The sequence below is a fragment of the Colletotrichum acutatum genome (assembly GCF_030867785.1).
Source record: "Colletotrichum acutatum strain CBS 112980 chromosome Unknown BDZ83scaffold_54, whole genome shotgun sequence".
Taxonomy (NCBI): domain Eukaryota; kingdom Fungi; phylum Ascomycota; class Sordariomycetes; order Glomerellales; family Glomerellaceae; genus Colletotrichum; species Colletotrichum acutatum.
The window spans coordinates 21,740-44,608 of NW_026849048.1; the positions used below are offsets into that span (position 1 = coordinate 21,740).

The 22,869-nt window shown below is 51.5% G+C and overlaps 6 protein-coding genes across 6 annotated transcripts; 5 read left to right on the forward strand and 1 right to left on the reverse strand.

Moving 5' to 3' along the window:
* The first annotated feature begins 1,988 nt into the window (after window positions 1-1,988).
* Window positions 1,989-2,473, forward strand: BDZ83DRAFT_623436 (uncharacterized protein). The gene has a single exon (XM_060508384.1). The coding sequence runs from the start codon at window positions 2,054-2,056 to the stop codon at window positions 2,345-2,347; it is 294 nt and encodes a 97-aa protein (XP_060364292.1). The 5' UTR covers window positions 1,989-2,053; the 3' UTR covers window positions 2,348-2,473.
* A 1,649-nt stretch (window positions 2,474-4,122) lies between these two features.
* Window positions 4,123-5,146, forward strand: BDZ83DRAFT_752739 (SH3 domain-containing protein; the record flags this gene model as incomplete). The annotated part of the gene is made up of 3 exons (XM_060514243.1): window positions 4,123-4,218; window positions 4,309-4,602; window positions 4,655-5,146. The coding sequence occupies 3 exons, from the start codon at window positions 4,123-4,125 to the stop codon at window positions 5,144-5,146; spliced, it is 882 nt and encodes a 293-aa protein (XP_060364293.1).
* Window positions 5,147-5,937: 791 nt separating this feature from the next.
* Window positions 5,938-6,890, reverse strand: BDZ83DRAFT_623439 (DASH complex subunit Spc19). Its single transcript, XM_060508385.1, has one exon. The coding sequence runs from the start codon at window positions 6,505-6,507 to the stop codon at window positions 5,971-5,973; it is 537 nt and encodes a 178-aa protein (XP_060364294.1). The 5' UTR covers window positions 6,508-6,890; the 3' UTR covers window positions 5,938-5,970.
* Window positions 6,891-9,144: 2,254 nt separating this feature from the next.
* On the forward strand, window positions 9,145-9,539 carry BDZ83DRAFT_752741 (uncharacterized protein; the record flags this gene model as incomplete). Its single annotated transcript, XM_060514244.1, has 2 exons — window positions 9,145-9,189; window positions 9,246-9,539. 2 exons carry the CDS (start codon window positions 9,145-9,147, stop codon window positions 9,537-9,539), a joined length of 339 nt encoding a protein of 112 aa, XP_060364295.1.
* Window positions 9,540-10,108: 569 nt separating this feature from the next.
* BDZ83DRAFT_578994 (class I glutamine amidotransferase-like protein) lies at window positions 10,109-10,938 on the forward strand (the record flags this gene model as incomplete). Its single annotated transcript, XM_060505189.1, has 3 exons — window positions 10,109-10,170; window positions 10,231-10,411; window positions 10,477-10,938. 3 exons carry the CDS (start codon window positions 10,109-10,111, stop codon window positions 10,936-10,938), a joined length of 705 nt encoding a protein of 234 aa, XP_060364296.1.
* Window positions 10,939-11,422: 484 nt separating this feature from the next.
* BDZ83DRAFT_720041 (YjeF N-terminal domain-containing protein) lies at window positions 11,423-12,767 on the forward strand (the record flags this gene model as incomplete). Its single annotated transcript, XM_060512238.1, has 7 exons — window positions 11,423-11,434; window positions 11,491-11,599; window positions 11,661-11,726; window positions 11,792-11,886; window positions 12,215-12,311; window positions 12,373-12,601; window positions 12,665-12,767. The coding sequence occupies 7 exons, from the start codon at window positions 11,423-11,425 to the stop codon at window positions 12,765-12,767; spliced, it is 711 nt and encodes a 236-aa protein (XP_060364297.1).
* Between the last annotated feature and the right edge of the window lie 10,102 nt (window positions 12,768-22,869).

Genomic DNA, 22,869 nt, shown 5'->3' on the forward strand with positions numbered 1-22,869 from the left:
AGAGATCTGTAATAGTACACTCGGAGTGGAGGAGGCGCGCTCACGAGGCGACGAAGAAGATTGTTGTCACTAGACGAAGCCACGTTCTGAGATCTAGACATATCGGGGTTCGGTTGCGATGCTAGGCACTTGCGAGACAGCTTTGTGGCGGTAGCTTCTGTTTGGTTTCTGTGGTTTCAGAACTTGAAAGACGCCAACGGGTGTCTTTCGTACGAATGGTTCGCTGTCGAACAAAGTTTTGGACGATGGCTCCATTGGATAGGCGCCTTGCAGTACTCCGTATGCTCCGTACAGAGGAGCAAATGTTTGGCAGCTGCAGAGACTCGAGAGTCAAGCGCGGGCGAGCAAAAGGTGACAGGCACCCGTATGCCTGCAGGTCAAACGGGTCGAATGCAGACAGTCGAGTCTGACCCAGTCGATCACGGCTGCTCTGACCGCGGCACGGTATCATCAGGTTCCATCCGGACAGCTGTCAGGAGCCGTGCTGCGAAGTTTGTCTCCGTAGCGCGCTGCTGGCATATGGCCCCGGACAAGACCAGTGGAAGGCATGTGAGGGTCCAAGAGCTGGGTATCGAAGTGTCTGAGATCGGGAGACTCGGCTCTCTGGTATTGGTCATCGGTAGCATTACTCCGTACTCAAGTTGCTCCTCCTACCTACCAAATCGAGTGTACGCATGCTGATCTCTGTCCGCGCTTGTAATATGGATACACCACTACACTGGTCGTGATGAAACGGCGAAAAGCTGGCGGGTAGTGATGCCATGGTGTGGTGCCCCTGCGTCAGAGACGACAGGCGATTGACATCGTCGTGGCAATGGAAGATGTCAAGACACCAGTGGCATTATCCACGATGGATAGGCAGCACCAAAAGTGATATTCGCTTGATATATCCGGAGCAGGTGCGCAAGACTTGACGAGATCTTCGCTCCTCCCGTCTACGAATAGATAGGCTCAGGTAAGGCAAGCAGTGTCAGGGCTGAGCTGGACCAAATTGGAGGGAACTGCTGACTTGAGGTACGTCCCTCGCACCCGGGTGAAGTGGGGCCCTCGTCAGGGGTAAGCTGAGTTCTTCACGAATCATGTTCCACATCTCACCAGCTCGTCCAATGCTGTTGGTGGGATGGCTTGCAGGAACCCCGAAAGGCCACTTGGAAAGTCAAAAAAATCTCAAACCCGCTAGCCGCGACTTTCAGACAAGGGGGGGTGAGGCAGAGACAGACACGGACGACAGACAGCAGAGCAGACCTGATGGACAAGCAGGGACCAACGGTTTCTGGGGATTTGATAGAGGAAACCGGGGAATTGGCGGGAGATCCCCCAAGATGAGCACGGTGGGCAGGTACCTGTCTATCAGACGGCTCTTTTGGGATATGTACTCTGAGTCTCCACGATGTTCGAACAGGTAGGTAGGCCAGGCCGCCAGAATGGGCTGGACTCGTTCCTTCCGTTGAACCTGGGAAAGCACGGGTAATGGAGTACCTGACCTAAGGTACACTTATGAGACTACGTACCTGCCCACGGCATCTTACCTCGCCCCGTACCGAATGGAAGGGACGCGTCCAGTCGTACGCACAGTGTTAACACAAAGCTTAGACACAGTGCGATGCAACAAGCAGCAGGAAGCAGTCATTTGGGACTGCCTTCCTTCCCGCCAGGTCTTCTCCTGGGATGGCCATACGAATACTCCGCGTTACCATTTGTGCAGTTCGGTTGGCTCAAATTCCCCTTCCAGGATGTACCTACCTTACTAAAGTGTGCGAATCTGTCTGCGTCTGCATCATGTCGCCTGCAATACAGCGCTGCCCGGTCGATTTCATTGGCAATGGGCAGTTCTCGAACAGGTGCATATTGGCTGCACTGGTCATCAATTACTTGATGAGGGCCTGTAATCGATTTCCATTGCCGTCCGCATGCCCCTTTGAACTGGACTTCAGCAACGCAGTGACGAATCGCTTACTATTCGCCCAGCATATCATGACTTCCTTTTCTTGACTCCTTCCACGTCTCCTCTCCATCCCTCTCACAGCAACCGCCTGGAAGTATCCGTAGGTACATGGGTACGTCCCCTCGTCTCGCTTGCTCACCTGCCGCCTGCCCGCGCATTGTGCCTGAGTTCCGGGTCTGGGTCCTCCTCCTCATACTCCTCCTTCCTTCCTCTCCACCTGCCACCGGGTCCCTGAGGTTGGTCCACGACCACGTTTTGCGTCTCATTGACTCTGGGCCCACCGTCCAGTACCCTCCCTCCTCCCTCGTCGTCGAGTGCTCCTGCCTGTTGCCCTCTTTGCGGATCCGGATACTTTCACAGTCCACTCACCAGCACCAGCAGACCAGGAAGTCGCAGGCATAGCAAGCACAGCCTGAGAACCTGCAGCTACAACCCTTGCATATTATCTGCGCTTGCTTCAGTCAGGTTCCTGGTTCCAATTGTCTGTCAGAGTGCCCAGTCTCCCACTCTTACGCCGCAGCCTGCCCTGTGTGCCTGTGTCCTCTTTTATTTCCATTCTTCCCACCCCACCGTCCATTCCTCTCATCCCTTTCAACCCTTTTCTGCGACAAAAAAAAGGTCCTCCCCCCCGTTGCTGCCCGCTGTCGACCACCGGAGTGAGCCAAAGAGTCAAGGAATCGGGAATTGGTTATTCGAACAGTCAAAGGAACTGGACAGCCACCAACAGCGTGAAAGAGGGTCGGCCGAAGAATAAACAACAAATACAATCGCCGCCGCCGCCGCCGTAGTAGTAGCAGAAGCGCACACGACACGAGCCGCAGCGCCAAACCAAACGAGTAACGAGCCCACATCTTACGCTGGGGCGCAACGGCACCCGACAGGCACCGCAGCAAAAATAGGGGCGCGGATTTGCACATCAACACGCGATCCGGGGGTGCCACGAGCAAGTCAGCTCAGTCTAGCCCTTCCTTCTCAACTCAAGCTTTTACAAGCCTAAGAAACAAACACAGAGAGGTGTACAGATTCTCTCTGTATCCGTACCAACAACAGGCACACCACCACCACCTTCACCCGTTGCGACCGAGAACCTATTGCTAGGGGAAAACGCCAAACAAGCACCAAAATCGACGCCACAAGACCCGCGCCTCCGTCTCTTCTCACGGCACCACTGTGAGTCGGGTCTGGTTGGTCCTGGTCTGCTTGGTCCGGCGGCATTTTTCTGCCTCGCTATCCACGCCGCCTACTTCCTCTTCGGGATCTTGCTAGTCGTTTGCCCTTCATTTCACGCGGTCAACCGCCAACAACGCCTACCCCTTCTCTCCTCTACCGCCAGCCTTGGCTCAAGCCTGCTGTTCCTACAACTGTCGTCCGTCTCCCGACGCAGCCCACCTCAGTCTTTCCTTCGACTTTCGACTCGACATCGATTTCGTCTTCCTCTCTTGTATTCTCTAATCCTGTTCATCCTCTTCTTCCGATTTCTCCTCGCTCTTTCGACTCTGGACCCTCGGTTCTCCCTTTCTTCCCCTCTCAATCGACAGCAATTCCTCGCCGTCTTCGATCCGCTTCATCGCTCCTATCTTGCATCCCACGGATTCCGACTACCATTCTCTTTTTCTTCTTTGGAAAAGAGGCTGCCTTGCTGGACAACCCTCTGAAACGATCGACTCGCTTTCCACATTCCAATTATCAATCGCCGCATCGTTCATTCGAGCCTTCCTTCGCTGCCTACCTTAAACCGTGTCGAATCCAACGCTCAGCTCATCCCAGCTCAGAACAGCGCGCACGCTACCTCGCGCACTGAACAGCACACAGCGCACTCGTCACAACAACCTCTACAGCGCCCTTTTTCTATTTTGGCCGACAGCCCAACCACCAGTCACTCCTTTCCACCCCAGTCTTCCGAGGTCTTGCATTCCAGCCACGACAACCCCCTCGCGACATTCGAATTACGTACCCACCGTTGGATCGGCATCGCTTCGCCCATTTTACCGAACACTTCGCTTCGATCACTTGATTGTCGACGTCTTCTAGTCGCTCGACTCACATTCGCAACTGTGACATTTTTCGAGGCTTTCTCTCGAAATTTGCACCGAGGCAATTAACTCTTCGTCCAACGAACTCGCACATCATTCTCTATGCCATCCTACGGCTCTCTTCATTCACCATCATTGCGCAAAATGGAACAATCAAGGGTTCAGTACGGGAGGAAGGGCATTAATTTGGGGAACATTATTGGTGATCCCTTCGCCCTGGCCACAGTCTCCATCTCCATGGTACGTCGATGCTCAAGAGCGCCTCGAAAGTCTACGACTCTTCTCCGTCAATGTCCCGTATGCTCATGTTTGTACTGACAACCCTTTTAGTTAGCATGGATAATTGCTTTTATCAGTTCCATCATCGCGACAACACAAGTCACAAATAACTCCGGCTCATTCCCGCCCTTCGCATGGTGGACCGTCGTCTACATGTTCTTCCTAATCGCAGGAGTCTTTGTCGTTGTGGCTTCAGACACTGCGCAAACTTACCATGTCGCCCTCACCGGATACCTCGGTGCCGCTCTGTCACTGAACTCATTGACTATCCACTCCCTCATCTACTCCTCCAATGGTGCTCGCCAGGCTGCTGGCGCTGGTTTCATTCTCATGGCCATGGTTACCGTATGTTCTCCGCCACTGAAATGAGGGCCAATTGCTGACATTGTGACTGCAGATTGTCTGGATTTTCTACTTTGGCTCCGCCCCGTCAGCGAAGCCGCGCGCTTACCTCGACTCCTTCGCGCTTCAGAAGGAGTCTGGAAACCGACAGATGATGTACGGCGGCGGCCGACCCGAAACCTCGACCTCGGTCCAGCCTCCCCAGATGTACACTTCGGCGCAGCTCAACGGCTTCGAGAACCCATCCCCCGTTCAGGGCATTCCCACCACACAAACCCGCAATTCCGGAGTGGCCCCAACATTCAACGCAGCGCCGCCTGCAGCAAAGCCTCCTGGTCTTGACCAAGAGGTGGTACCCCCCACCGAGTACCCCTACCGCGCGAAGGCCATCTATAGTTACGAGGCCAACCCCGACGACGCGAACGAGATCTCTTTCTCAAAGCACGAGATTCTGGAGGTCAGCGACGTGAGTGGAAGGTGGTGGCAGGCACGCAAGGAGACGGGCGAGACGGGTATCGCACCAAGCAACTACCTGATCCTGTTATAATGAGCTCATGATTTTCATTTCACTGTTGGAGATGGGAGCAAAAAATGACCATATGGGACATGGGATGGTTTCGCGCTCAAATGCTTGTTGGAGTACATTAAGGTCTCTTGTCCGGGATAAAACCATTGCCGCCTCTATTGAGCCACAGGCGGCACACGTATATCCGCCGAAACGGCTTCGCTTTTTTTCTTCTTCGACCTGTTGTTTCTACTTCTATCCGCCCACCATTGCGTGCAGGCTTTCTCCCTATTACTGCTAGTGTATGTTGCCGTTGTCGCTCGAGCAGAGGGATTGTGTGTTTTCTTTTTGTGTCTTTTGGGGCGGGTTTCACGAGCAACGGGTCGGCCATTCGGATAGTTACGGTAGCTCGCAGGTGGGATACCCATGCATATTGGTGTTCCCTTGCTGTTTTACAAATGGCATTTGCATACATTCAGATTTCGTCTTGACATTCCCAGTCATGACTATGCGTCATCTCTGAGTGAAATCTGTTAGCCCAACTCCAAGTCGACAGCTTATCCAAACTTATTAGGAGATAGAGGCAGTGGTGACATGGGCATTTCCAAGTTGACGGTGAAAATTCGCTTCGATGGCACTATATTATCGTCGTTCGGGAAACTTCGCATCGATCAAAAGGATTTCTTCGTTATCCGTCCTAGGGTATCATAGCAATCTCCTCCTGCCCTTCCATCAACCACTCTTCGCCGGTAAATGATCGAAACGCAGCCAAGCGTCATGTCCAGGCAACCAGTCCAGGGCGTCATCTTGCAGTCTCAATACTCAAGACACGCCTCTCTCTCTCTCTCTCTCTCTCTCTCTCTCTCTCAAGCCTTATCCAGCCTCTTCCTCAACTCCCTTTCCTTCGTCAAGACCTCAAGTTCAAGCCTCTCAACACTATACTCCAACCCCTCCCTCCTCTGCCTCACAGCCCTAGCCCGCAAAGCACTCTCCCCATTCAACCCTTTCTTCTTCCCACCACTTCCGCTAGCATACCCTCCTCTTCCCTTTGCCTTCCTGGCCTCGTACCCGTCATCTTCAGACGGCGCCGCCAACCGGCCCTGCAAGAGCTCGCACCGAGCCTGCAGCGTCTCGATGCGCCGTTCGCGGCGCGCGATCTGGGCGTCGGCGCGGTCGAGAAGTTTTGCGATTTGCGGACCGATTTCATCGCGCAAAGATGCCTCGGCGGCGGCGAGGGTGGGTTGGGGGATGAGCTCGAAGTGCCGCGTGGGACGGAGGACAGAGGCGAGGCGAGGGAGGTCAGAGACGCCTGTGTCGAGGGTCGATACGGAGTTTTGGAGGAAGGTTAGGGAGGTGCGGAGGGAGGCTACGCAGTCTGCGTATGTTGCTGCGTTTTGAGACATTGTGTTGTGGTTGCGGTTGTTGGTTTTGTCGGTGGGGGTCGGTGGTTTGTTTACCCCCCGTTTTCGTTGATTGGTTGTGTTGCGGTGTGGTGGGCTGTTCTGATGATGGAGATGTTGTAGGGTGGTGTCTAGGATAGTTCGCTTCCTCGCCTTGACAAATGCGAGGGTTGGGAGGAAAATATCGTGCGGCGACGCGGCGGTGTTGGTTGTGGTGTTAAGGTCGAATCAGGCTTGTTTTTGGAGGTTTAGCTTGAAGGGGATGGGTGACAGCAAACCTGGAAGACGGACTTCGATTGTTTACGCCCCGCTAACTCAGGAACGAGCGGATACGTACCGACTGAGGGGCAGTGCACGGGCCATGTATATGGCTCGGTGAGTCTCGGTGTAATGTCAGTATCTACAACTCTTGGCATTTAGATGTAGCCGAAGAGTGGTGATGATTTCACTCGAAATCCGAAGCCAAAACTCATGGTGGATTCTCGAAAAATATATCCAGCCTCATGATTGAGCATACAGTAGCTATGTGTCCCAGGGTCGTGAGTAGTTATGATCAAAGCAAAGCGCGTATTCCTTACGAGCGATGGTCTTTTTAGAAGGAAGGAGCCTAATATTTACGCGCAGACTGGCCCTTTTTCAAGCGACGCAACTGTTCGTCTAGACTCGTTTTTATTCGTTCTCACCAGAAGACTCTTCTGGCGTCCGGCGCGACTAACGTGGGCAGCCAATGAAAACATCCAAAAAGTCAAAGTAAACACCATCAAAAGAAACTACACCCCCGGTGCTGAACTGGGGACTACACCTCTGGTGCATATACCGGGATCCAAACCCAAAACCCTGACCTAGGCTAAGCTAGTTAACTAGGCTCGCCCGTAACCATTCCGCCAAACGGCAGTTTGACCTGACCTCGCAAGCCTGTGAGGCGCCTGCTGCCGTTGGTGACAGGAATGGAGTTGAGAGGTTGTATAAGGGAAGTTTCGTGTGAATGCGCACTGGCTTATCCCACTCCTTGCGCCAGGTAGGGATTTCCACCTCAATGGCTGAGGCGTCTATGGACGACGACCTTGAACCACTGGAAAAAAACCTTTACTCGGCGTATCGTGACACGATGTTCATCTCAGCGACAGCAAGGCCTATTCTTCACGTTTGCCATATCGGTAGATCTTCTGATTGTAATTCTGCAATCTCATATACTCTAGAGAAAAACTCTCATCCCTTGATTTCCTGCAAAACATCTTTATCTTCACTGATAACGAACACATCTGCAAGGACCACTGAATATGCCTTGCAGCTCATCTTCTAAGACAATGTGCTGAAATACTTAGCAGCTCCTAGGTAGGGAAATGGAGCGAGAGGGCGATATGGGTCTTACAAATGTCTCTTTTACCTGCCTTAATTACACTCATCGTAAGAATCGTGGGCCTCGCCCACTTACTCATCTTCCAACGTACACATTCGCCATCCAATATCAGACATGTCGTTGAGCCTTGTAGCAGCTGAAAGGCTGCCATGGTGGCGCATACACTGACAACATGAGTGCGAAGTTTATGAGCTAATTCCACGTCGTAACTAAGACCACTAACATAATCTATCACTCGTCCAGCTTCCAAATGCTTTTTGAGCATCTTTAGAATTACTCTCCAGCCCCTGGTATAATGGGGCCACCAAACACCATCGTTATCGCGTATGAAATGTTGCTGATGAAATCCTTGGTAGAACTCGTGTAATGTTGAACGGAGGTGACCTTGATAGCCGCTGAACGTGAAGATGCGAGCATAGCCTAGTAATGGCATATAGGACAAGCCTCAACTGCGAATTTCATATGAGGTGTTCACTTCGAAGGATCAGTCAAGCTTCTTCGGCGAGCCCGAATCCGGCTCATGCCGAGCGACATGCGCCAAATAGGCATGCAGTCTCACCAACATGATGTAAGCAGCCTTCTTCCAGCGGCAATCCGCGAGTGGCCAGAGATCTTGAGGGATACCAAATGGGACGCCCATTTATTGAAGCGAGCATGCAGCCATTGCCAGCTGGTCTCACTCTCATTAGCCCAGCAAGGTGATGAGCACGTTTGCGCACCGAAGTGGCGTTGTCTTTTGACTACCTACTAAGGTCGGCGGCTCAGAGTGGTATGAGCCACGAGGTCAAGTGGGAGGGTTGGGAACTCCCGTGTGGCGCTTGCACGCGAATATGATCAGCTTATTGAGGCTTGATTTGATGGATGCGGCGACTTGACGCCCGCGAGAGCGCACTCTACGCCCGTGGCTGTAATGACTATGGTACTCTGAGCCCCTTGAGCATAATCTGACGGATGACTGCATCCAAAATTCTTACAGTTTTAAATGAGTTTATGCGTTGGCTTACCGCGTAAGATCATTGACAAGGCCGCATCAAGGAGTGTCAAGTGGTGATGGAATCTTCTCTCAAATGCCAGTAGCCGAGACCACATTTTTTTTTTAGCATTCGTAGACGTTACTTCATTGTTTATTTCTCAAGATTTCGTACCCTACAGATCCTATTATCATATCAGTTGCCGCAAAGTCGTCGACTCTCTCGAACCCTAGGCATTCGCAAGTTTATCCCATTAGTCGTGTTCTAAAGTCCGTCTTCATTCGGCACTCGGCTAGCTCACCTTTCGTCATGTCCCGAGACCACCTCTCCGTGCACACTGCAGCAACTTCAAATGTGAGGATTGCCCTCAATTTCAGGATTGGCAGTTATTCGAGACTTACCATTCTCAGGCATCTACATCGGCCACAAATGGCATCAACTCAGCGAGCTCAGGTTCATCAGCCAACAGCATCGCTACTGTAATTGTCGCCGTGGTCGTGGGACTTCTTCTACTTGCAATCATCGTTTGGATTACTATTACGGAACATCGCAAGAAGAAGACATCGGAAGGATTGAGGGTCAGGGCGAAGGAAGACAAAGAGCGAGCGTTGGTAGGCAACGGTTCGAGCGAGTCGTTTGAGAGTTTCGAGTCCGAGTTGAAAGAACCTGGACCTGCGATGAAGGTCTTCTCCTATGCAAAGTAGCTTCTTAGAGAGCGAAATATACATGCCTATTAACTCAAGCAACTGAAAATCAATTTAGTGTCTCCCAGATATCAATAATGATTATGTTGAACTTCTAACCCAGATGCACCTGCGGTACATTGACGTCTCTGAGTGCCATTCCGCCGCAGAAGGAATTGATTGTTTTCGATTTCCCAGGCCATTTACATACGGCTTCAATCCTTTCGGAGTTCGGAAGTTTTGCAGTTCAAATCTCGAGCCATCCATCTCAATGCCAAGTCAAGGTTGGTCCGTGTTTCCTGACTGAGGCCGGGAGTAAGTCGACCTAAGTTCCGGACCCACTCGGATCTAACGACCGTGCAACTACTCCGGTACGGGCCGGCCGCACAGACGCAGTGAGCCTCGGTCTTGCGCTATGGCATCTTCAGTCCGTGTAAGTGGCTATAAGGAATCTACTTCACTTCACTCCATGAGTCTCACGCTTCGAAGAGAGCGCAAGCATTTCGGTCACTTTCACTTATACTCACCCATACTTAACTTTCGAACAATCGCCATTCTTCCCGCTTTACGTTACCTTTCAGCCCACAACCATGGATTTCAATCTCAGCAAGCCCAACCGCAAGATTCATGCCGGTGTCATATTGACCAAGGGGTAATTCTCAAGCTCTCATTCCTAAATTTCCCTGATGCAATTGAACTGAGACATTCACAGCGTCACCGAAATGCTCGATGTTGCACCTTTTGAATTCTTTGCCTGGACCGATAAGACTTCGCGTCAAATGCTTAACCTACCGCAGGAGATGTGGGAGGACGACATCGAGTTTGACCTTCACTGGATCACTGAGGACGGCAAACCTGCCCATATGAAGAGCAGGGCTCAGATCCAACCGACTGTCAGTGGCACAAGACACCTCCATTCCAGCAGAGAGATTCTCTAACACCGTTAACTACCATTCAGGACTCCTTTGAGTCTTGTCCACCCTTGGATATCTCCCTCATGGGAGCTCATGACCTCAAGTACAAGACCAGTGAAGCCGAGCTCGTCTTCATCCGCAAGGTTTACCAGCAGTGCAGCGCCTTCTTGACTATCTGTGGCGGTATGTTCCCGCTTCTCGAGGCCGGTCTTCTGACTGGCAAGACGGCAACCTGCCCCCGCATGATTGTCGGTGCCATGAAGAAGAGTGTTCCGGTCGTCAATTGGGTTGAGACTCGTTGGGCACATGATGGAAAGTTGTGGACTTCGAGCTCGCTGCTGAATGGCACCGATATGATGCGAGCTTTTGCTGAGGCTACGTGGGGAGGGAAGGCCAACAATGGGTGGGTCGAGGCGGCTCTCGATATTGGTGGGTATCCCGTGAGAGACGTCGACTTTAAGGACTTTGAGGGACACCATTACGCCGTCGAACAGCTTCCCTTTTAGGCTTTCAGCCACCGGAGGAGGATTCTGATCGTATCATGGGCCTTGTCACGGGCGTGCTAAGGTATCAAGTCGGCTGATATTTGGTCACTGTAAAATTTAGTAAAGCAGGAGCATTCACCCAGATTTGGTTTGCATGTTCTCTGTGGCAAACATAACTCGGTGTGCAGCGTGTAAGAGCTTCGATGGGTGCGGGAAGAGCACTGTATGGACTGTGTGGGTCTCTCGGTGACTGCCGAGCCGGCGGTCGTTCCTGCGGTCCGGTCCTGTGGTTCGTCACTGACCGGTATTCTAAACTCCGATGCGGAGTGATGTCAGCCCGTCGCACGTCCCTTCCATGTTCATCCACCTTCTGACTTCCCCAGTACATCTCGAACCATCACCCCAACGTCACATCAACTCTTTGGAGGCGTCAGAAATTGCCCGGAAGCTCCACACGTCGACATCATAAAGTTTCAAGCAGAAGAAACTTGGAAACGTCAACAATATGTCCCTCAGAGTAAGTGATTGGAAGTAACACCAGAAGGGGCCCCATTGACACCGACGTATCAACAGACTCTCGGCGCGAAGGCGGCCGCGGCCTTGGACAAGGACCTCATGAGCACCGGTGCCTTCTCAATCGACCAGCTCATGGAACTTGCCGGACTATCCGTGTCACAAGCGAGTGAGTTCCCGCAACGGCCAACGCTTGCTTGCTCAGGCTTTCGGTTGACACCTCGAAACAGTCTATCGCGTTCACCCTCCCAGCCGTGGTCTGAACATTCTCGTTGCATGCGGCCCCGGTAACAACGGTGAGAACCCTTCCAAACATTCCACTGTCTCAATCACCAAGTATCTGACCAGGACCCCTGTACAGGTGGCGATGGCCTAGTGGCTGCCCGACACCTCCGTCACTATGGCTACAAGCCAACTATCTACTATCCCAAGCGGAGCAAGAATGATTTGTACCAGGTGAGTGAAGATGCCATTCGCTTTTGTCTATCTCGATCGGTTCGTTCGGCGCATAGTACATGGGGATGTTCTTGCAATTACATACCGTCTATCGGTGACTCCTCTTGAGCTCTCGGTCACCCGAGCTCAGAATGCTTTGGTTCTCCTCCCACGCCACGCTATGCAAATGCACAACTCTATGATTCTTCTCTCGAGAGAAGGAGTAAAGAAACTGGCAGCATCTTTGCGTGTATACGGTGCTACCATAAAAATTGACCCCTCCCGCCCTTCGTTCTCCGTGGCGCTTGCCGTCGATCGGTCGTAGCTTTGCTGACTGAAGATGCCTCAGCGGTTGGCGCAGCAGTTGGTGGATTTAGACGTTCCGTTCGTCGATGATTTCCTTACGGCGGCGAAATCTACCGATCATATCGTAGACGCTATCTTCGGTTCGTTCTTTTCCCTTGTCTCCACCATCATGCGTGCACGCGCCTGACATTTTGACGCCAGGATTCAGCTTTTCTGGAGAGGTCCGGGAGCCTTTCCCTGCGGTGATCAAGGCGCTCGAGGAAACAAAGTTGCCTGTCACTTCGGTTGACGCCCCTTCATCATGGGATATCGAGAATGGCCCGCCTTCGTCCGGTCCCGGGAGTTCGTTCCAACCTGAGGTCCTTGTCAGCCTGACAGCGCCAAAGCCACTGGTGAAGCATTTCAAAGGACGGCACTTCATCGGCGGAAGGTATGCTCTTAAGTCCGCCCTAGCACCAAGCTTAAAAAATCTGTTGGCTGACCTTGGGAGCAGATTTGTATCGCCCGGCATTGCTGAAAAATACAATTTGGAAATTCCGCAGTACGAAGGCATCGACCAGGTGGTGGAAGTTGATAATAACGGCCAGAAGCTGTAAAATCCGTTAGTAGATTGAATTTTACCAAATTTTACTGTGTATTAGCCAAGGGCACTTACAATCGATTCTTTCTTTCTCTTTTTTCCTTTTCCGAAGTTTCTCCCTATATGACCAAGCAGCCCCCCACGCGGCTATTTGGACAAACAGGACTCGGACATCGCCCGTCGAGCATCTGCATTGGGTGCACTACAACACCAAACGGACACTCCAGCAAAGGAGGATGGTATGCTTGACAAAAGGCGACATAGACTAGGAAGAGTCTCCGACAGACTGGGCAAACAGATTTGTGCTCAACACACATGAAAGCCGAGTGAAACGGACGTTGAGCCTCTCGGACAGCGTGTGACGAGTGATTCGGAGGGTGTGTTTTTGGAAAAGGGCAACATGAGAGTATTGTCCTGGATTGAAATGACTGATACAGAGAATAATAGGCGAAGGGACCACAGAGACAGTTGGACAGCGTGCCAAACTGGTGGCCTTGGTGTGGCTGATATAAACAACAGCTGTGGCTGCCCCGCGACCTTGGTTCGGCTCATCCAATGGAGAGCAAAGTTTTGAAGGAATTGCCACACGATGGGTTCCACCAGGACCCCTTGCTGGGCCGGAGCGTTTTCGACGACGACGGACGTTGCGGGCGGAGGATATCGAAGGCTTCTCTTCTGGTTGGTCAGTGCGGACAGGGTCTTGAACCGGGGCGGGAGAGGCGAGCCAGTACGGATAGTGTACGCAACGGACTCGACGGGAAGAAGAATTTAGGTGGTGTAGGAAGTACGGTATACCTGGGGATGGAAGGGCGGAAAGAAGGCAACGTACGAGGGGCGAGTGAACTTGTGAAGGGAAAAGTGGAAGGGGAAGAAAGGTTGAGATGAGAAGGGCAGGGCAAATTTGGCGGCGGCGGAATGGAGCGGATAAGGCGACGACAGTGAAGCACAGTTCTAATCATACTGGACAAAATTGATTTGTCTGGTTGGGCATATATTTTGGTGCGTTTTCATATCCCATTCTTTTTCCCACGGTATTCCCCCCCTCTCGGTAGAGGTACTCTGTACTCTGTACAGTACACATTGCCCGCCATAAACCTTTTTTTTTCCTCACAGCTGCATCCCCAGGTCAGGCCCATGTCCGGGTCAGGTAAGGTACATTGGAGGGTGCAAAGCCACAACTCTGGGCCCCAAGGCCCCTTCAATGGGGGAACGGGTGGGAAGGCTCCAAGGAAGGGGAGAGCGCGCGGGGGCAAAAAGTCGAATGGGGGCATCTCACGGCATAGAACAAGCTGGGCCTTGCCGGAGCAAATGCTCCGTTTACCCCCTGTGATAGGCCCGAGCGGCAAGGCAGCGCTTACGGGGCCGCATGGAGCACTGCGTGGTACTACCGAACGGGACCCGCTCGTCTTTTTTTCTGGTATGGAGACTGGAAGACTGCCCGGAGTGCAGTGCACTTACCTTTAGTGGTCTTGTGCCAGTTGTGGGAGGAGCGAAAGGAAGTTCCACCTTGAGGGAGAGTGAGAGAGAAAGTAGAAGCCGCTGATGGTGGCCCTCCACTTCCTCTTTCCATTCTTACTCGACTGCGGGAGGTGAGACCGCGAGAGGTAGGTAGGTACCTTACATTGACGAATACATGTATGGGTGTGCACAGCGAGGTATAAGATGAAAGTGCCTGGGTTCCGGGACGTTCCTGCTGAGCTCGGAACCCCGTCAATTGGAGTCGGAGCAGAATGATTGTCTTCATTCAGGCCATTCAGGGAAGGTCCAAAGCAAAAGAGGAGAAAAAAAAAAGAACAGACGAAGAAGAGGGTCTAGCACTTTTGTTGGTGATGTGGGATGCAGCAGGTACTATCGACCGGCTCAGCTGCTCCTGCTCTCGTTCTTTCCTCCATCTCACCTCATGGACCCAAGGTATTTCTGTCCCCGACCCTTCCTTGTCTCGCTTTTCCATCTGCCCTCTTCTCTCTTTGACACTCGCACACTTCCGTCATCCTCCTGCATGCCAGCCTTGCGCTTCCTTTGCTTCATCCATCCAATATTGCCCCCCATCAGCTGCCGGAAGCTTTCTCCATTGACCAACACCAACCAGGCGGGCCGGTTCGTCTACGCTAAGCTGTTTACCTGTCATTTTCCCTTCGCTCCTCGGATCTCGACCGCCATTATTTGGCCTCGGCCTCCGAGTGCCGGCCGTCCCAATGTCTAGCATCTGCATCGAGTTCTGGACTATTCGCTCCGGTCGTAACACGGCAGCTCATGGTGCCAATGCTGAGGCGTCGACCCGAAGAGGATGTGGTGGTTCACTGCCCAGAGACTTCACGTCAGCAAGGGTAGGACAACCATGCGTGGCCGGGCCGCCCGCGTGGCTCTCCGGTTATCTGTCCATCCAAGGCCCCTGCCGCTCTCAAGCCCAACAACGGTTCGCAAGACGTCATCGACACTACTAGGAATGGGGGTGTTCCAAAATGCACCATGGCCCCGTGGATTCTCGTGACCACGAGGGCAGAAAAAAAAAATCCCCTTTCGACTTCAGTCGCGGGACGGATCTTTGGGTTCCTCGAATCTTCGGAGCATCACGGTCTAGTTCGCCTCCATCTCACGACAACTTACAATCGGTTATGTCGGACAACGCGAAAGAGTCAATCCTTACCCTTGTCAGGTTCACATGAAGAAGTCTGTGTCAGTTAGGCACAACGACACCGTCCTCCACATCCTGAGAACAGTCAGGTCCACGGAATTTGGCGACGTGTCAGCGAACTAGCGACCACAGACCTCAGGGTACCTGAAGTTTCTGGTGCCTTGGAGCAACATGGCCGCGTCCCGCCCTAAGATGTGACCCTGCACGGGAATGCCCTCTTGGTCTCCCGTCAGGATCAAGCTCAAAAGCTACCGGACACAGCGATTAACCTTGACTCGGGGCCCCGCCAAATTGAGGCTGATGCTTTCGCTACTGCAGTTGTGGTAGCTTGGAGCACAGCAGTCGCGCAGCCACGGAGCCACGCAGACGCAATGGTTGGACCAAAGATGGCCCGTTAGCCTGGCGATCCCTTCGAAAAGACGGGTTTTCAGGGATCGCGCCGCCCTCAAAGCAGAAGTCCTGCACAGACCACGCTGTCTGTCACGCGAATTCGCATCACCCGAAAAATATGGTCTGATTGCGCAATTGGCCATGCGCGAATGAAGAGAATGATCAACTCTTGAATCCAAGAGACTTACGGCTGGCTAGCTGTCCTCGCACCTAGGTATGCTGGATGGAAGAGCTTGCTTCATCAACACGACAAAGTCGTATTCGCGAAGGTTTACCCCGCCGTCCAGAGCTGTGGCTCCTGGTCGTCGGGTGGGGACTGGGGCGTTGTCCGACAGCGTGGCGGATGACGGACACTTCCGACCAGATTGGCAGATTCGACTGTCCTATGGGCCTTTTCATGCAGGGATCCAGCAAGGGCAATATCACCATGTTGAATGGTTTGGGTTGTCCTGAAACGGACAACGAATCATCATACTCTTCCGGCAACGGAGGCTCTCCGTTGGTCCCAGAAGAGCGGATGTATACGGATAATACCTGCTGGACAACTTTGGAGACAACACCGCGCGCTGAGCGGATCGATCCCAGAGATTCGCGGCAGGCAGATGGGCAGGGGACTGCATGTCATGTTGTTGCAATGCCTTCTGCGTGCTGATTTCCACGGACCATCAAAACCAGTCCACGCTATTTCAACGGGCTTGATTCATCATCCTTTTGGAAGAGTTCCTCCGCATTATCAAGTTCTTACGCTAGTCGTCTTGATATTTGGTACACTGAATTCTTCCTGCTACCCTAACTTCAGTTACTGTGCAATAACGGATATTCTTTGCGGCAATGGTTCGGCGACTATTGGCGCCCAACGAGATTGAGTTTTCTTATCATTCCAGCTCTCCTTCTATTTCCTGACTCTGGTACACCCTTAGCTTGGCCGTCTGTGGAGACGCCTCTTGAGTCGTGCAAAAGCTTTAAAACCTAACGATCCCTTGCCCGTTGCTTTCAAGGGTCCATGAGACCATGGCAGGCAATGGGTTAGCTAACGTCGGCAATTAGGGGCATCTCCCGCATCTTTCTACGCTGCCTTCTTGATTTCGCTCATTCGGATCGCTGCGACACTGTGTTGCATCTACATTATTTGTTTGACTTCAGCGCTGTCAGGCAGCGACTCCTGGCATAAGCTCCTTCACCAATTGATGCCAGGCAGATACTTACCAGTTCTCTCATGGCGAGGCTTGCGCGCGCAGTGAATCATGCCCTGATGATTTGGAGCTTAATATTCGAGTCGGCGTAACATCTGAGTCGGAGCTGGCTCCGGTCTGGCAATTGCTTGCGCCAGCGCAGATCACAGACTAAGGCCGCGCAAGTTGGCCATGTGGGATTAGTGGCCGCATCATTTTGGCCACACAATGCATGGATAATTTACACAAGCTCGTGTGCCCGAGCCCAGGATCGACATGTCTAACTACTGTGTGACTAGCAGTCAACGGTGATCATTCCCTGCCTTGGTAGAAGGCCAACTGTCAGCCCCTGTCAGCCCGTTGCAGCTCTATTCGGCTCTCTGTTCAATTTATTTGCCAGTTTCAACTTTCACAGCACAAACACCTGATTTCTTAATGCAGGTGGAACTTGAGGGTATTCCCACCCTTGCCTGGTGATGCACTGTTTCTTTAAGTTTGTCTTTCCTTGCTTTTCTCAATGTCGTGTTGGGGCCTTCGTGTCACACTACAGTTTTCTCGTCTTGTGTGTTGCGTTGTGCAAAGAATCTGAACGTTGCTTTTAGACTTCTCGACGAGGTTCGCGAAGATTCGAAGCTACTCGTTGTAGATCCGGGTGGGGTACGGAGTTTCCCACGTCTTACAGTGCGAGCAAGTCCGGTGATGCCTTCCAAACGGACAACATATCCGTTCACATGCACGTACGAAGTCATCTCTGACTGTGTGGACAAAAGGTTGTGAGCAATCTTCAGTTTCGCTTGGTGTGTAATATTGAACTATGCCTGTCGTATTAGAGGGGGAAGAGGGGCCCACGAAGGGGGGGGGGGGCACCGAGTTTGTTTCAACGTCAACCAACGATGTTGGGCGGCACAATGGACATGGAAGACTATGCCTGTCTTCGTCTGATGTTGGTCAAACCTTGTATATCTAGTTCCATTGGATGTTAGAACTCTCACGAACGCAGTAGTTATGTCCAGAAAAGTTTTGAATTCCTGCGGAATCGTCGTTAATGACTTGCCACCACTCAGACCTGAAGGCTGAGTGGTTCACGGCGGAGTTTATGGGGAGTCACCTCGCCGGTACCAGGCGTGAAATCTTGGAATCCTGGAATTCTGGGACAACACCAAGACCCCGATTCCAAGCCGCTCCTACATTCTTTGTATATTGTACATCTCTTGTATCATCTGCATCTCTCTACAACATGATGTCGAATGGTTATCCCCAACCCACTGAGTCCGGGCCGATGGCCGGGACCGAAATGTAACGATATTACCAATGTCACGGAACCACATCGCATGGAACTCCAGGGCCACGTCAGAAACATGTGTGGCGACGGAGTAAACTATATCACTAGCCACGTATTTGATTGTGCGAGATAAGCTCTAGATCTCTGCTCATCTTCTACTTCACAGCCTGCCATCGAGTCTTGGCCCTGTTGGACAAACTGTGTTCTAGACCTGAACAGAACCTTCTAGTCTCAGATGCCATCCGTTCCAATCTCATGCTAAACCTGGTGACCAACCCTGCGCCGCGAAGAGTGTTTGAACCTCCGGACCTACTCTTGCGATTCATGATTTCGTGGGTCGTTGTTGACGTGGTCTTGACGGGTGCGAGTGTACCATACGTCCCCATCTTCGTCAGACAGAGGTCACAGTGGCCTCGGAGGAGGTACGTTGTGATAAGACTTGTTTTCCCCCGGTGACAGAGGCGCTTGTGTGGGGCGGAGGGGCAGTATTGACGCCATGTCGATTCGATTGCGTCGCAATCGCGGCATTTGATGATGTGGATTGTGCACATCCTAGAAGTGACGTGGCGGTAAGGGCATAGCTGTGAGTCAGTGTCGACTTGATTCTGACGAGTATTGCAGGGTTTGCAAGGACTTGGTTAGTCTGCTTCTCGAGATATGTGGACTGGAGACCGGACTTTGAGAGCGGTTTTGTTGAAGAAAGTTTTGTCGTAATTGTGGTGTGACGGTGAATCGCAGCTGGGAAGTTTAGTGGAGGAATATCGTCTGAACATTGCTTCATTAGGGCAAGTACGAGAAGTGAATGAGTATGAGTTTCACGACAAGATTCGACACCGGGGCGGAGGAAGGGTGACTCGTCCTCTTAGTCAATATAAGCCCAGCCCGTCTCTCCGAACTTCAAGACTCACGAGTTCTGGTTCTGAGACATAGCTCAGGGCGATATCACGTCCCCAACGCTGCCCGAGTGGCTAGTAGAATGAGGCCATATGAAGTCAGCCTGGCTGTAGTGACAGGCCAGTGGCTGCTCCTAGGTAACTAAAGAGTCAGTGATCCGTCACACGTGTTAGTATCTTTTTAATGATTAGAAAGGATAAAGTGGCTAAGAAATATCTTGGAACAGCTCCCTTTCCAAGGTGGCAATCGAACAGACCCAGGGGGACACCATTACGAGCTGGGTGGCAGCCACGAAGGCAACGTTGCTCGAAAACTTTGTACTGAGACTGGTAGACTGGTAATAGAAGAGTTCGATCCCAATCCCCCAACCAACGCTCGACTGTTGAACTCATGTCGATGGACAGAACTTGACAAGCTACACCCACTTTCAGAACGAGAAGCATTCGTCGTATTGTATGTTCCTCATGCCGATGCCTTCCTGCTAAGGACTCATTACCTCTTTCTACCGAAGTAAAGAAGTCCAGAGATCTCTCCGTTCCTTAGCCGCATTGCAAGGATCTCAAGGACCGGTACATTCGGCCATGCACGCTGCGTAATCCGTGAAAAGTCTTCTGAGGCATGGGACCAAGCATCCAGCCTTAATCTTTTGTCAGTCAATCGGCGGCTTACTCATTAGCAAATTCAGGCAAGGTGTCTTACATCCTGTAGGGCAGAAAAGAAGATTAGCCGTTTGTCATTGAGACACTGTAGGTTTGGCAAGTGTGTTGTCTACTTACATTGATTCCACCTCTCCATGGGCGGCCCTCCTCCTCGGGCACTGGGGTAGCGCTGATGGTGGCGAAGAGCAAGGCGACGGTCGCCAAGCAACTCATTGAGACGCGCATTTTGCTAATTTCTAGTAGATCTTCTTGTGGATCGACGCCGCTGTGGTATGGTATGGTTGTTGATGTGGATGTGACTAATGCCGAAGCGTTGTGCGGTGGAATGTGAGATGTTTCGTCGTTGTGTGCTTGAGGAATATCTCCGAAAGAATTCATTATGGGGAAAAAGCTATTTATATGTGACGGTTTGAGAGCATTTTACTACCTTGATAGGTATGCTCAACAAAGTTCCTCGGAGTTTTGGATTCAGGTCTTGGTGCCTGAGGGCGGCTGACGCCACAATTTTGTAGAGCATTCTGGTTTGAGACAACTCCCAAACAGGTAGCATCTTCTTCAAATGCGAACCTAAAGTGAAATGTATCACAATAGGGGGGGTTCCGCGAAATTATGACAGACAAAGGTAAGCGTTCTCGTGATTCTATTGCAGACCTGGCTTCAACTCCATAGGGTCGTCAGGGACCACCGCGTTCCACACGTCCCATTTACCTTGTGTGGCTTGGGAGGACCTTCCACTGAGGAGCTGTAGGTATTTTGAGTTTCATGGGCACCACACCGAGCCGTAAATCTTTTATCCCTTAGGAGCAAAACAGAAGTAGGATTGAAATGAAGAATGCCCCTTTAAGAGTTCGCCCAGCAAGTAACTATGCGAGCATGTCTAATAGCTAGACCACGGCGACCTCTTCGTCTTGAACTATTTGGGGGCACTTGCATCTTTTCATAACGTAGGTAGAATACCTTGAGTCCTTGACCGTCGAACACTTAAAGAGGTATGGTGTTGCTGGTTATCTTTACTTTTGAGTTACCGTGGAACCGAGCCGAGGGATTCCGAATTTCGTCGTTCTGAAAAAGACCGAGAACCGCCCGAGCTACCGGCAAAGACAAAACCACTAAATCAATGCCGCATTAAACGCTCCGAAGCACCTTGCCGGCGATAGTTTTGCCCTGGTCAAGTATATCGTTGTGGCTGATTACGTACAATCTTGCTAGATACTCAACTGCTTTTCATCACTGAGAGAAAGCTCGGAAGAAAGCCTTCGTTCAATGTTTTTTGGGCGCGTGTACTGCTTTAATGGGTCTTCATGGTCCAGAGAAGACGTCCCGAAGACTTGGTCTTGTAATCGTTGCGGGAGATGAAGCCAGAGAGCTTTGGGGTATCGCGGGACATTTAGCCGTATTGTGCCAGTCTTTCTCAACCCTACCAGAGACCCGTCCGAGGCTTAAGCTCCTAGTATGGTACTCCCAATATGGTGGTGCATTGAGACCGTATGCAAACCCGCAAATAATGCTTCGCCAACGTCTGACATGCCTCCTGGTCTGCACACAGTAAAAAGCTAGCTGAAGATGCCCCTTTGATGCATATCCTTGTCAGACTATGTAGCACATGAGACTGCCAGAGAGGCTAGAAAGGGTGATTCGAGATTCCCATGGAGGTCAAATAAGGCAACAGCTACGTCCACTAGCTAGGAAAAACATTGAATCTTTCACTTTGAGAAAGACCCTAAGGAATTCAAGCCATTCAGAAAATCCAAGTTTTGTATGTATTGAGGTGCATGTTCTACCAGTCATAAAGTGGATTTGATGCTGTTCTGAAACATATGTTTGGTGCAGTAAAGAGGGATCACTGCTGGGTCATGCCGGGAGGGCAGGGGCCAGTGTAGTGCTCACACTCAGCGACCCATTCACCCTTGCCGCCGTACTTTGCGTCACAATCAGCTTGAGTGATGGGGCTGCTCAGGATACACTATATATATGTTAGTACTTGCGCGAAGCTTGCATCACCTTGAGGCATCCTACCGCTTGGACGTTGGTCTTCGGGTTCCAGCAGCGGGTGTGACCCAAGCCTGGTCCGCAGAACTTGAGGGCAACTTTGATGTTAGGTTGCTCTCTGTTGCGGCAGTTGCACATCCAAGCCGAAACAGCATTGGGGGCACTAAAGACGGTGTGAGCTATTGAGTTGTAGTAGTGTAAGTGCGAGTGCGGCCTTACAGGAAAGCGAAGGCGAGAACAGCGGCAACCTTCATTTTGAACTAGGAACTGAGGTTGGGATGATGCAAATGTGGTATAGAGACACTTGGGTGTTGATGTGAATGATGAGATGAATTGAAGTGGTGAGAAATGATTGGCAGCCTTTCAGTCTTATTATACTTACTTCAGAAAGTCCGCATCATTCCGACGTCCGTATTTCTTTCTTCTCGTTGGTCGTACGTACTTCGCATTAGCATCGACGGCTATTGAATAGCCGGGGTTGTAATCAAATATCCTCTTCATGGATCGCAATTTCTGGCAGCTGGAAAAACGAACTACAAGGGCACAACGGTCAGGACTTTTGTGTATACGAGGACTTTTGTCGCCGTGTGCGCTTGGATTAATATGTTTGATTTCAAGCTAAGATGGGTTTGTTCGCAAGCACAGCTCAAACCATGGTGTCGGCACATCTTGACAAAGGTTGTGATTGGCAAGTGACTTAACCAAAGTGCAGGCTACGAAAAGCATAAAGTGTGTGGATATTGTTTCTCACCAACTATCTAGTCGCTACTAGCCGGATAAGAGGACTGATTGCTTAAGGTAGCTCAGTAGCACAGATGCTATGAAAAGACCGAAGTCATTGCCATTGAAGGGCAATAAATGGCACGGCCAAGTATGCATAGTTTGAGGCTTGATTAAGGGGTGAGTAAAGCTAGATCTTAGATACGCAACAAATCCCCTAGACTAGACGCGGCAAGGACATCGATGAGAAATTACTAGACATGTCGGCTGCCGCCATGTTAATCGATAGAGTCAAACCAGCCTCAAGGAACCAGTGGAAGACAATCCCGTTATTGACTGCTGTAGGATTTGATTGCTACAGTTGCGTGGTGTCGTAA

Coding starts and splice junctions, on each gene's coding strand:
- BDZ83DRAFT_623439 (XM_060508385.1), bottom strand. CDS start 6,507: ATGTCTCAAAACGCAGCAACATACGCAGACTGCGTAGCCTCCCTCCGC.
- BDZ83DRAFT_623436 (XM_060508384.1), top strand. CDS start 2,054: ATGGGTACGTCCCCTCGTCTCGCTTGCTCACCTGCCGCCTGCCCGCGC.